Here is a 14739-nt window from a genome sequence, read left to right on the forward strand (position 1 = left end):
AGCCTGTGTTGAGTGAAAATGTTCATTACTTTTAGAAAATATTTATTTATGCATTTACAATCCTGTGAAAATGTGCGGTCTGCTGCACGTAGGCAGAACTCAGTTATAGTTTATATGGTAGATTTTGGTATTAAATTCACCATTTTGCAATGAAACGGTCTGAAAGTGATGTCAGTGTGAACAGTGATGTGCGTCTCTTCTGAGGTGCTGCTTTGTGCGTCGCCATAAATTCTCAGCGGGCCGTTTTGAAAGCTGGTGATAGATGACTGCGACTGCAGGACTCTGACGCTACACGCTGAGCTAATCATCTCTACCAGGAGTTGTTTGTCTCTCAAACCTGATAAAATAACAACGGGAAGTGACTGATTTTTCCCTCCTCCGTTTATGTAGACACGGTGAGCTGCTTTGCATAGACAGACCTTTGTTCCAGCCAAATCCATTTCCAGTTTGGCTTCACTTAGTTATGTGATGTAAACTGCTGCATGAATTCATGAACCTCAGTTTTAACATTAAATCGTGGACGTTTAAACCAGTGTTGTTTTGATATCATTGATTTACTATTATAGTTTTTGTTCATATATATTTTTTTTCTTTTTTTGTTAGTTTGTATTTGTTAGTTTTAGTTATTTTAATACATCAAGTTAAACTATACAAAAATGAGAAACGTTGGCAACTAGCTGACATATAATACATTTTATTTCAAGTAACACATACGGTTTTAGTTTTAGCTAACAATAATGAACCTGGTTTAAACCATATTAAATCTGCAAACCTGTCACCAATTCTGCTGCTTTTTCTACTGTATTTTGAATCATAATTGAAATGGTAGAAACCAACTTTTTAAGCTGCGTTCAGTGATGTTCGTTATTATGTCGACAGTGGAAAGTCTGGCAGTGTGAGAATAATTTGGCTACTATAAACCACTAAACTGTTGCTCTTTTAATGTCTTTGCTCATTTCAAAGGCTTCTGTCAAGCATTTGTGATTCTAGGACCTTGTTTTTGAGAATTTCATACAGCCTTGTCATTCTTTTCACGTCTCTGTCGACTGTGGCTTTTGATTTGGAAGTATTGAAGTGAGGTTGCTGTAAATGTTTGTCTTGTTATATGTATGACTTTCATTGCATACTTTCACATATTTTAGCTTGCTTTCGGCACACGTACGTATTGCAGTATGACTGTTATGTGCAATATTTGACTGAGCAGAACAATCACACATAATCCACACAAACATACTTTGGCTAAAAAATGCTCATTAAAAGATTTGTTGGTGGAAGGTGCCTTAAGATGACAATGAATTATGACTCAAGAGATACAAACAAGATACACTTTTTTTTTTTCAACCTTAACCCTGACATATTTTATTTATGTGATATTTCAGTGTTTTGAACTCATGCATTACGCAGTAGCTGAACGTCTTTATTACGGTTTGATGTGTCAAATGACTGGTGTAAATGAATGTGGTTACCTTTGCTGCGGCGACGGCCCCTGTGCTCCGTGTAGAACTTGAGTTGTGTGTCGTCATCCATTTCTGACCCAGAATCTGCCTGACGGACAAACATGCCTCCAGCTTCACACAAAAACACAGAGAGAACTATGTCATCTCACAGATATATCACAAATCATATTTATTCATTCAATCATTCTTGCCCTGGCAAAGGCTACTAGTTATGGAAGCTTGTTTCTGCCATGAAATAAAAAATAAAAAAAGGTAATTGCGACTTTTTATCTCACAAGACTTTTTTTTTTACTCAGAATTGTGCGTTTATGTATCACAATTCAGAAATTCACAAATTGCACGATATTAAGTCAGAATTACATGTTATAAAGTCAGAATTGCAAGATATAAACCAAACTGAGAAAAAAAAAAAAAAATCTTTATAAGACAATTGCGATATCACGCAATTTATATCATGCAATTCTGACTTTATATCTCATAATTGCGAGTTATAAAGTCAGACTTGCGAGATATAAAGTCAGAATTGCGTGATATAAAGTCAGAATTGCGTGATATAAAGTCAGAATTGTGAGTTTTATAAAGTCAGACTTGCGTGATATAAAGTCAGATTTGCGAGATGTAAAGTCAGAATTGCGAGATAAAAAAGTCAGAATTGTGAGATATAAAGTCAGAATTGCGTGATATAAAGTCAGTATTGTGAGTTTTATAAAGTCAGACTTGCATGATATAAAGTCAGAATTTCGAGATATAAAGTCAGAATTGTGAGTTATAAAGTCTGAATTGTGTGATATAAAGAATTGTGTGTTATAAATTATGAAATTTAAACTCACAATTGTCTTATAAAGTCAGAATTGCACATTTTAAAGTCAGAATTGCGAGTTGCAGACTTTATATCACGCAATTCTGACTTTAAAATGTGCAAATCTGACTTTATAAGACAATTGTAAATTTAAATTTCATAATTGTGAGGAAAAAAAAATGTCAGAATTGTGAGATAAAAAGTTGCAATTACATTTTTAATTTAGTGGTGGAAACAAGCTTCTATAGTTAGTAAACAGTAACTGCTACCAAAGCACTAAACAGAGATACTAATATTTCTTGATGCAAACAAGTGTTGTGTAGTTCATACTTTGACAAAGACTATTCAATGTCACCTTGGATTTCAACATTTAATGACTGTAATAAAACAAATGACAGTTGTGAAACTATTATTCGTGATTCGTCTGAGCTTAATGAATGCCGTGACATCCATAAAACCATGTGATGTGTCAGTACATGTTGTGCTGCTCTCTCGTCACTCACTAACAGCTCACCGCTCCATAGAGGCGCCATCTGGACTCTTATAACGATAGACATTCAATTTCAGGCACTCAATACACGTGTAACACTTCCCATTCAGAGACCATTTGCTGAAGTGAACCTGACTTGTGTTTAGGGAGACGCGGGTCTCGTGGTTAGTGATGCCTGTTTTAATTAGTGATTAGTGTGAGCCAGATCTTATTTGGTCAGTTGGTTCGTCAGCGGCATGATACGATACACATTGTGTCATAAAAAAAAAAAAAAAGCATCAATGGTTTTGAAATGAAAATCTAATGTATTGATTGGATATTGTGAGAAAAGAGACATGAGATATAGATTTCAGAATTGCATTGAGAACCTATTTTTTAAATGCATGTTATAGATATTATTGTGAACAATTTATCTGTGAACTTTAATTTAGTCTGAACTGAGGTAGCAAAATGTGGAATAAAAAAAAAAACTAATTTGAATTGAGTTTTTAGGGGCGTAACAGTACATGTATTGACTTCTGGTACGGGTGTTTTGATTTGGCACAAATGAGTACTGAATGAACGCAGTGTTGTTTTAAATGCTACATGTGATGAATGTAATTTCACTTCACAATAAGACTTCACTGCACAAGTGCCAGCAAACATACAGAAAAACATTAAAATTATTGAAATTTTTAAGTGACACTGAAACCATGAATGCAATGTCAGTCACTTTATGTTTAATCAATTGACACCCCTAGATTTCATACAGATATCTGAAGACTGCTTGTTTGTGTCTTTGCTGATATTTCTGGTGTAATTCTGTGTAAATTCAGTGTGATCACTGACATGACCTCTTGTATGCACACAAGTATCTACAGTAAATATGTTTGATAAATCACAGTAATGTTGGTGAAATAATAGAACAGAATAACAATGTCCGCATCATGATTTGTTTGAGGACTGAGGAATATAAAACTGCATTCTGCCTGCGACTCAAGGACCCCAAACACACTCACATGCTAATAAAGAGAGAGCTGGAGCGGTAAACCCAATTACAGAAAAATCCACCCTGATCTCAGACAGGAGGCCGTCTGGTTTAGTCGTGCGTTAGGAAATCTACTTGAAACGCAGGATCAAAGCTACTGAATTCAAAGTCTTAAAAGAGGAAGAAAACCTAGACGAGGAAATAGAAATGAAGATGAAAAGAGGAGAATGGATAAATAAGAAAGGTCACTTCATGAGAGGTTAACGTCAATGAACAGAGAGAGATTACAGAACAGGAGCGTGTTGTCTTTCACATCTCAACAAACAGGTTTTCTTGTTTATTCAGCAAATAAATTCTGTTTAGGAAAACAAAATTAGCATGTGTGATGAAACGAGGGAGAAATTGCTCCTGAAGTTTCCCTTTCTTTTAAGGCTTGTAGGATTATTGAGCGTCTGGAATTAAAAGAGTGGTTTTGCTTGATTGCATTGCATGCTGGGAGCGCACACTTCACAGAGCTTTATGGAGTGCAGGGCACTCGAGAGGCGTTCTCCTAACGACAGTATAGAGCAATCACAGAACACGTCAAACGGATGATGAACAGCCCAGGAAAGAAGAAAAAAGCTCAGTGAGCCACTGCAGGACTTCATGAAAGCGTTTACATCACATCCTCTCAGCGGGGTACAGCCACTTCCTGCTGCAGCAGAACAATCAATACACAGATTTAGTCTAAATCATACACTGTACCTCTATAACTGTACAGCGCAATGAGCAAATAAATCTCAGTGAAGAATGTGACTATAGGATTTTGACATAAACTATGCTTCTATGGCAATATTTTAGTGCAGTATAGGCAACTGAATCTCCAGGTCATATTATTCCACATATTAAAAAAAAAAAAAAAAGACAAAGACGTGCGTGCGTGCTGATGGCAGACAGGTGTGTGATTGAGAAGTGCCTGCAGGTGATTAACAGGGAGGATTGTGGGAAATGTAGTGCACAGAGGGAACGGCACGGTGAATGGTGATCCTGAAAATAAACGTCACACTTCAGTGTATTTTAAAAACAGGCTAGATTAATTGTCTTATGTAATGTGAGTTTTTTGTTTGTTTTAAATATCACTAGAAATATCTTTGTAAGATTCACCCAGACATGTCCAGGTCAAATGACATATGAGTTTGACAAAAAATCTTTTTCAAGGACAAACTTCATATTACACTTCTTCTAGCTCTATGTTTTCATTTGTGTGAACAAAATCTGATTTACTTTAATGTCATCCACTCTATAAATCACAACTATAAAATAACCTCCCTATCATCAACAAAAAAAAAAAAAAAAAAGAAAAAAAAAAAGATTTATGTCCAAATGGAGGAGTCTTCAACTGTTTAAATGTCTGTTAACATAGAGGAACACTTCTGACTGGAGAGAGAGAAAACGTTGTAGAGCTCTTATCTGCTCTTCTCTAGATTTGGTTTCTCTGGAGGGATGAGCGCAGTGGTTTGTGGTTGCAGTAACATCTTTACGTGGCCTGTGGTTGTTCCTCCTTCTAAAACGCTCCTCCTGGACCGCTGTTAAGCACTGTTCTGACTTAGATTGGCTCAGTGTAATAAAATAAAGGCACTCATTAACAAAGCTCTTTGCTGTTCAGAAAGGCAAAACGAGAGAGCGACCAGACAGACAGACAGATTAAATAGATTTTCCCCATAAATGATTAAGAGATTAAGGTGACTGATCCCCAGGATCAAACAGTCAAAACACACATCAGAAAAGCCCGTGGGAACCTCTCAGACCAGAGACCTCACAGAGGCGGTTTGAATGAAACACATGTTTCAAAGCACTGCAGATTTAATTCCTTTCATGAAAATGAGGTTAAGAAAAGACAAAAATACAAAGTTTCTTCTGGTAGCATAAACTCCTGAGATGTCTTTGACTCAAACCACTCAAATGAACACATTTCTATCAGCGTCATCTGTGTGTGTCAGCTTCCCTCTCTAATCCTCACTCACCTTTATTACTATTGATCAAATAGGGTTATTTAAAAAAAAAAAAAAAAAAAAACGACGTCCCTAAAATTGTGTTGCTGGATTGAACATCACTCAGTGAGTGAGTCAGTGAATCAGTAAATCAGTGAGTGGGTGAGTGAGTCAGTGAGTGAGTGAATCAGTGGGTGAGTGAGTCGGTGAGTGAGTCAGTGAGTGACTCAGTAAGTGAGTGAGTAAGTGAGTGAGTGAGTGAATCAGTGAGTGAGTGGGTGGGTAAGTGAGTGATTGGGTGATTGAGTCAGTGAGTGATTGATTGAGTGAATCAGTGAGTGAATGAATGAATGAGTGAAAGAAAGTAAGAAAGAAAGAAAGAAAGAAAGAAAGAAAGAATGAATGAATGAATGAATGAATGAATCAGTGAGTGAATCAGTGAGTGAGTGAGTCAATGAGGGAGCCGGTGAGTGAGTCTGTGAGCCAGTGAATAAATGAAAGAAATAAAGAAAGAAAGAAAGAAAGAATCAGTGAGTGAATCAGTGAGTGAGTGAGTCAGTGAGTGAATCGGTGAGTGAGTCAATGAGGGAGTCGGTGAGTGAGTCTGTGAGCCAGTGAATGAAATAAAGAAAGAAAGAAAGAAAGAAAGAAAGAAAGAAAGAAAGAAAGAAAGAAAGAAAGAATGGACGGACGGACGGATTCAATGGAATGAAACGAAACAAAATGAAACACATTAAGAAGGCAGACTATAGTTCTTTTTTTTTTTTTTTTTTCATAATCCATCTTGCTTCAAAACAGCTTTAAAACAGCAAAAAGCCCCAGTGAGCAAGCCAAATGTGACTGTGGCAAGGAAAAAAATAAGAAAAAAAAAAAGAAAAAGAAAAAGAAACATAAGATGTTTGGGTGGTAGACATCTGCTGGACAAATAGAGCTCAGAATAGCAAGAAACTCACTTTACTCAACAAAACAAACAATGTCTTGTCTGGTGAGTCAAGAAACAGCTCTTTCTGTCACAAGGCCTGCAGAGTTTCCTGTGTTATTTGCTATTGGCTATTTAAAGACTCATATTAAGAACAGCAGGACAGATGGGCAGCGTTCAGCACAGTGGGAGGCTGGGACATATACGCTCTGTGTGAGATTACACCTACAGTATTCTGGGGGGAAAAATGGACCTTGTATTTACTAGAGAGAGTATTAAACTGTGTTAAATATTGTGTGCCACCAACTTCATTTGCTTTCATGATTGTTCATAATAATGGACAATAATGTTACCATAGTTCAATGGTAACACTTTACAATAAGGTTCAAATTGTTTACATTACTTGTTAGGTATCATGAACAATGCTTAACCAAGATTTATAAAAGCTGAATACATTGTTAATGTTAATTTATAATTGTTTTATTGTTAATTCATGTTCTTTCATAATACTGTACATTACCCAATGTTAATTTATACATGAGCTGCTGGACATGTATTTGTAAATGAAGACATAACCATTATCCAAAATGAATAAATTATGTCAAATATTGCTCTTTATCAGATCATGTTAGATATTGCATTATATAATATAAATATGTTTAGCTTTATTGTCAAGTGTTACACTTCCAATTGTCATTGTTGGTAATGGATTAAAATTTATATGTATTTCACATTGGCAATGCTATTCAGACTTAAAGCTGCAATAAATTACAGGGGATAGATAGATAGATAGATAGATAGATAGATAGATAGATAGATAGATAGATAGATAGATAGATAGATAGATAGATAGATAGATAGATAGATAGATAGATAGATAGATAGATAGATAGATAGATAGATAGATAGATAGATACATACATACATACATACATACATACATACATACATACATACATACATACATACATACATACATACATACATAAATGATCTACAGTAATAGTATTTATTGCCTACAGTATTTAAAGTGTAAAAATAGCTCATTACATAATGAATCCACTTCCTTTCTGTTAATTCCAACATGTTTGCATGAGATATTCATTTCCGAGTGTGTCATATCTTTTATAAGAGAAGTCATGGACAATTTTGTGTATGATTCATTTCTAGTAGGATCTGCACTTGGTGACTGACAGCCGTAAAACTCTGAAAGCAATTCAATGATTCCAGAGCAATAATATGATTTCTTGGCAAAGTTTCAATCATTCAATAAAATACAGATCTGTGTAATAAACTAACCATAAATCGGGTTTTTGTTTCTTTGACAGATGGCTGTGAAAATACGAGGTGCTGAGAAACGCAATGGAGTCTGTGTTTATGTTCCATTGAATGCTTGAGTTCTGTCGTTTTCCCAGCATTCAACAGCCGATCGAATCCAGGCATTGGCAGTGGGAGCGGCTGGTTCTTGGCAGGCAGTGACCCAGCGGGTACAGCTGAAAATCAAAACACACCTCTGGCTTCTATTGGAGGCTGAAAGCATCAGTCAGTAGTCATTTCAGATTAAATGACCTCCTCTGTTTGGCTCTTAATACCTAGAGAGTTGATACTTCATTTGAACATATATGAACAGCAAAATAAACCATTAAACTGCATAATTTGCTCTGTGTGTGTACTATACAACATTTTAGCACTTTGTTTTTTGACAACATCAATTTTAAAGCTTTTTTTTTTTTGTACAGTTACAGTTATGGATACTGATTGATCAATACAGCATTGCGATTTTGTAAAAGCAAAAATGCATTCTGCCTTTGCACTATATATAGTACTGCCACTACACGAATGAATAAAAGGCACTGTGATGCATGAATCTCAGTTTAAACAAAGAGCAAAATATTTTCTTATATTATCTGCACTCTCCGTTTCCTACTAATTAGTGCAGCACAATCTGTCTCCAACAGCATCTTTAGTCCACAGGTGATCTCCATCCAAATACACATCCAGATGTGGACAGACTGCAGCTGGTCAAATGACTCCTCATCTGCCTGCAGGCCTGTTGATTCCCTTCACACCTTCCCCGTCATCTCTCTCCCTCTCTCTCTCTTTCTCTCTCTCTCTCTCTCTCTCTCTCTATCTCTCTCTCTCTCTCCGGATCAAAGTCTGTAACCCTCACACCTGTCCATTTCATCTAAGAATAAGTCTATGTGGTCAGAAATGGGAGAATACTCATAGTAAAGAACAAAACAAAAAAACAAGCAGAGTTGCTCCGCTCAGATTCAGCACCATGGACAGTGCTCCTCTACAGCTTCTCCACAGATCTACAGCCTCTAAAGCAGCACAGATTCCTCTATGTGGATAAACGACTTTTGGCAAAACCACTTCTCAGAGAAATACTCTCAGGACACCACCGCTAAGCTACTCCCCATCATCGATGAGCCCCTTGAAACACTTTGCAAGTATCTATGTAGTAGTGCCACTGCACGCGTCTGGTAGGGAACATGAATATATCTTGTTTTTTGTAGACTGCGTGAGCCACTATCCAGTGGGGGTGTGTCTACACCCTGAAGGGGGTAGTGTAGTTTTAATCACTCTTCCAATGTTTCTGGAGGCACACCTACAGTATCCATTTTCAAGCTCTTCCTAATCAAATACACCTGATTGAACTCATCAGCTTGTTAGTAAAGACTGCTTGGGTCAGATAAGAGAGACACCCAAAATGTTTGCCTCCAAAAGGCAAAAAAGGGGATAGCCCTCATGCTTACTGTGATTGAGCCAAATAGGACATTCTCCTGAATCAACATCGGCCAAAATTCAATGTCATGCTTGCTTGTCAACCTATGTATACGCATATCTTCGAGCACCCTGCCCGTGCAGATATAATGTCATGAGGCTATGTAGAGTTATAGACACACTGAGCGCTGCAAACAAACTTTTACAGCTGATCTTGAACCAAAACAAAAAGTTTATGCTGCGTTCACACCATGCCGTAATTACTGTAATTACGTGATGGTAACAAGATCCTCAGACTCGGATTTATGAGTTTCTATGGCAAAACTATCAACACCGAAATTAATCTGCAGCAATCAGGTGGTACAATTCATTATTATTGTAATGTTATGTGCCTCTCGTGACGCTTTGCAGACTCTGCTCAGGCTCTGTGTGTTCATGTGTTTTGGAGAGAGCTCTCATGCTTTCAAAATTAGCTTGCTATTTTTAGCCTCTACGGAATTGCCTACATTTTATTGTTTTTAATAAAATTCAGATTTTTAAAAGTAGTTAAAGGTTAGAGTGTTGAGTACATGGTTAGGACTATGTTTGTTTGACAAGAATGCTGTGAATGTTCGAGGATCAACAAAATAAACCAAGAACACGTCCTACTTTACAGAATCACAGTCATCCCATCACATTGATGGGAGTTTAATTTACATGTTCCTGGATCAGCATACTTTTTTGGTCCTGAAAATAGCACACCTTATTAAAACAACTAAATATCAAACACCGATCCCAACCTTACAATCCAGGGGTGGATAACTGTGGCTCTCAAGGTCCTGCAAAGATCAGCCCCACCCCTAGAAAACACTCCTGGAAAATCTAACCAAAGTCTTCAGGGTTACTTGAGAACTGCAGGCAGGCGTGTTTGATTAGGGTCGGAGCCAAACTCTGCAGGACAGTGGACCTTGAGTCTGATTGGAGAGTCATTTAATCTTGTTCCTGGAGGGTCAAGGTCTTGAAGAGCTAAGATACAACCCTAATTAAACCCACCTCGGCCAGCTAATCAAGGTCTTCAGGATTGCTAGAAACTTCTAATCAGAAAGATTGGAGCTGAACTCTGCAGACAGGTGGTCCTCCAGGAGCAGAATTGGACACCCCTGTTGTAGACATATCCCTAAACCACTATCTGGGAAAAGAAGACTTCAGAAAGCATAGAGTGGATGTATGATGTTACTTTGTAGGCCAACTGGCAGACAGCATCACACTGATTCCCTCCAATAGAATTTTCCTACAGGCTTTTGGATTATCGCAAAAAAAAAAAAAACAAGCTCTGTGATCAACAAAAGTTTATGATACTTAATTTTCACAAATTTTATGAATTTTGAAGCCTAAATGCAGTCACCACAAGTAAAAAACTAAAGGTAGGCTAAAAAGGAACTACACCATGGTCCAACAACTTCAATGTCACCATCACTAAGCTTCCGACGACTCTTCCATTTTTTATCTAAAAACATTTTCCCAGAATGTTTGAGATAGAATAGTTTATAAGAGCACAATTATAAGCATAATGAGGCTGTAAAAGCAGACTGAGTTTACCTGTTCGGCGTGATGACGTTTAATGTCCATGACAGTCTCTGTAGTCCCAGCCATTTGTTAGCAACCGCCTTTTTCAAGACTTCAAAATATCACGAGTGGGGTATTGCTGATGTATTTGTCGTAGAATAAAATGTGAAAGTGTCTTGAGTTTGTGTTCACAATGGACCTTATTTCAGCCATTTAACCAAAAAACCCAATGACTTCAGAACGATGGAACCAGAAGTGCTAAAATGCTAACTCGTTTACACATTTTGGCCTACAAAGTGATGTCGTACCTATACTACTCTATTGGGCTGGGGGAAACGTTTCATCACAATACAGGCACGAGTTAAGGCAGTGTTCCCCAACCCTGTTCCTGGAGACACACCAATAGTAAACATTTTCAGCGAGTTACACTGCATTATCCAATCAGAATTTTTTCTCTAAAAAGTTTTTCTAAAAGTAGAACACTTTAAGGCTGAAGAAGGCACCCTATTACCCTACCCTATCTTCTTACTAAGGCTGATATGAAGCATTGTACACATACAAAACAAGTATGTACAAAACCATTTCTCTTGGAGCAATATACACAAAGTATGATCTGACAGAAGCCACTGGATTCCGCTAACTGTTGGAACAATACAGTATATTATAATTGCTAATTTTATCTCCCATGATACTTTAGTAAGAAAGTGTAATATTCAGAATAGATTGAGACGACTTGCAATAAAAGCAAGCACTTCAGGCCAGGGCCAGTGGAGTGGACTACAAATAAGCCTGACACATTTTATGCTCCAGAATCATGGGTTCACATTGCTGAGCTATTTGCAACGGGTCCCAGAGAGCAGGTGTGATGTTTACGGCTCAGCCAGGCTCCATTGGCTCCTACACCACTCATCAGGTTTATGCGTGTCCTCAAACTTTGATTAACGGCTCGTTTAGGCGAGCAGGCATATTAATGCGCCGGTCTGTTCTTTTCTTATTTTCTACAAATGGATGAAACATCAAATGCACTCTGCAAAATGCACTGACAAATATATGACTGACACTCAACAGTAATTGACTGTGCACTCATTCAAACCGCCGAGCTGCATTTGAATAAAAATTGTAAGTCTGATTGCTTAGAAAAGAATCTTTCCTCTAAAAGCTGCAATATTTGAGGTGTCACTCAAGTCTGTAGCACAAACTCTGCTTAGCACAAATTTTAATACCTTTTTTTTTGCTTGTAATTCTTATACTTGCCCTATAGTACTGGTAATGCCTGAGCTTGGAAACACCATTAATAAATGTGTTAAATTATTACAGAGTTTTTAGTTCTTCTTCTTCTAGTTAATTTAGTGAAAAGTATTTATTTATTTATTTATTTATTTATTTATTTGTTTATTTAGATGGCTTGGTTCTGTTTATTCCAGTGGGCCGCAGCGATGCTTGTCCTGGCTCAGGAGGACCACCGGGACCAGAGTGACACTCTAATTATAAACCTGCTGAGGCACGTTGAGTCATTGCTCTTGGCTATTTTTGCATACATTTGCACTCTATACAGTGTGTGTGTGTGTGTGTGTGTGTGTGTGTGTGTGTGTGTGTGTGCACAAACACATGCAAACAAACACACATACAGTCACTTTCGCATACAAGGACAGTCCTTTTTATGCTTTCATTGGAAAAAAATGGGAACACTTTACAATAAGGTTCCATTTGTTAACACTAATTAACTGCATTAGTTAACATGAGCTGAAAACGAAAAAACAATTCTAAAGCATTTATTAACCTTAATGCTAATTTCAACATTTACTAATACCAATGTTGGGGAAAGTAACTTTTAAAAGTAATGTGTTACAATATTGCGTTACTTCCTAAAAAAGGTAACTAATTGTGTTACATAGTTATTTTTTTTATGAAAAGTAATGCATTATGCTTCTTGCATGTTATTTTTTCTCACCCAAACTGGGTTTACTTGTTTGTTTAAAATAAATAAATAAATAAATTTGGCAAATGTAAAGGCCCTTTCACACCTAGGGCCAGATTTCCTAACAGCTTGCGCCAGCGCAAACCCTTTTTTGGTGTTCAAAACCTACTGTTGGGATTTACTAAAGACACGCAGTGCAAAATTAGCTCTGAAAAGGCGTGGACTGAGTTGTCTTTGCGGCTGACCTTATTGCATATGCATTTGTAGGGGTTTCCCATTCAGATGCAACATTTATGAGAGGAGAGTATTTAAATGAATCACGCAATGCAATTTACTAATGTTTGTGCTAGTCTTATTTGCAACCCAACGCTAATTTGCGCTGCTCTTGGTATATTGCGTTGGTCATTATGTAAATGATTCGACTGAGTCTATGTTCTTTAATTTGCATGTCAGCAGTAGATCACGTGCAAAACTTGCCACTCACATCAGTGCATTTGTGGAATTGCGTAATTATATACGAATTCACGCCTGTACAATAGAGGGCGGAGCTCAAACAAACCTTTCATTCTGGTTTGCAGAAAAATAGGATTTAGGAGAAGAAAGTTCAACACTTAGCAAGTGGGGGAAAAAAAAAAATAATAAAAAATAATTGTATGGTTGAAATGGATCATCAAAGATCAGCAGCAAAGATAATTTTGTTAAGTGAGATTAAATACAAAGTATATTTGTATTATTTAACATATTTAAGAATTGTAGGTTTGCGTAATATTCTGAGTTTGCATTTCACTAGCTGTTTTTTAATATTCAAAAATGAATTTGAATAATAAATTAAATTGTTTGTCACATTGCAAGATCATCAGTTTAGCAGTGCTGCTGCCAATAACTTTCCAATAAACTTCAAAACACATGCGTTTTCACTGGAGCTCATAGACTTTTGAACCCAAGAATGTACTGTAAATAGAAACATGTTTTTAAAAAGTGTGACTGAGGTTTTGCAGTAACAGACGTCTCACTCACCTCCTTCAGGGCTGAAAACAAAACACTCACACAGCTGCAGCTCAGCCGAGAGCTCGCGATACAACCTGTCTGATGCTCTGAGCTGTAATCACAGTCTTATTGTCATAAAAAAAGATTGAAATGTGCCTGAGAAACCTGCCTTTCTCTTTCACACATCATCATCACCTCTCTTCTCATGGCCTCTGAAACTCACATACACTCCAAACTTTCATGTTTAAGCTTCAGACAACTCCAATTAACACAGGAGTAGAGCAAGAAGAGTACCACACGACTATCTCATGTAAGAGGACCTGAGAGAGACATCTGAACAGATCAAACCGGTGTCTGAGAGGCAGATCAGACCGCGTAACAGCTGACAGAGAAAGATCACAGAGCAGGGGTGGACTGTTAGAGCTGTTTAGGGTTATAGGTAATAGTAGGGCTATTTCAGGATATGTGAAATTTATTTTGTGTTATTTTATCTAATTTCTGTCATTAAAAATAAGAAAAAAAAAAAAAAGCAAAATACAAAAATTAGGACAAATACAATATAACAAAAATATGAATGAAACAAATTTTAAACAGATTTTCAGGTACAGTTGGTTTATTTGTTTTTATTAACGTATTTAGAATTAGTTCAGAAATTTAATAATCAAATGTAAAAGTATATTGCATACTCTGCACTGTATGAATTAAATATAAATTTACTCTTATAAAAGCTAAAAAAAAGTTATTCAGACAAGAGCACACTTTAAAAACTAAAAAACAAAACAAATTTACACAGTAAAATAGTTTTCCATTGAAACAGTAATATACCATAAAAACAATGGGTAACACTTTATTTTAGGGTATTTTAACTAGTTGTTTATTATCATGCATATTAATAGAATATTGGCTATTTATTAGTACTTATTAAGCACATATTAATACCTTATTCTGCATGACCTTATT

At 36.7% G+C, this 14739-nt stretch overlaps 1 protein-coding gene across 1 annotated transcript in view; it reads right to left on the minus strand.

The window, feature by feature from the left end:
- The window catches only part of LOC127512990 (astrotactin-2-like), a 423953-nt gene that overhangs the window by 216799 nt on the left and 192415 nt on the right, over positions 1 to 14739 (minus strand). The window contains exon 5 of the mRNA XM_051894406.1: positions 1467 to 1568. Within this exon, the coding sequence (XP_051750366.1) occupies positions 1467 to 1568 (102 nt within the window). The remainder of the gene's footprint in view (positions 1 to 1466; positions 1569 to 14739) is intronic.

Source organism: Ctenopharyngodon idella, chromosome 5 (assembly GCF_019924925.1).
Source record: "Ctenopharyngodon idella isolate HZGC_01 chromosome 5, HZGC01, whole genome shotgun sequence".
Classification (NCBI taxonomy): domain Eukaryota; kingdom Metazoa; phylum Chordata; class Actinopteri; order Cypriniformes; family Xenocyprididae; genus Ctenopharyngodon; species Ctenopharyngodon idella.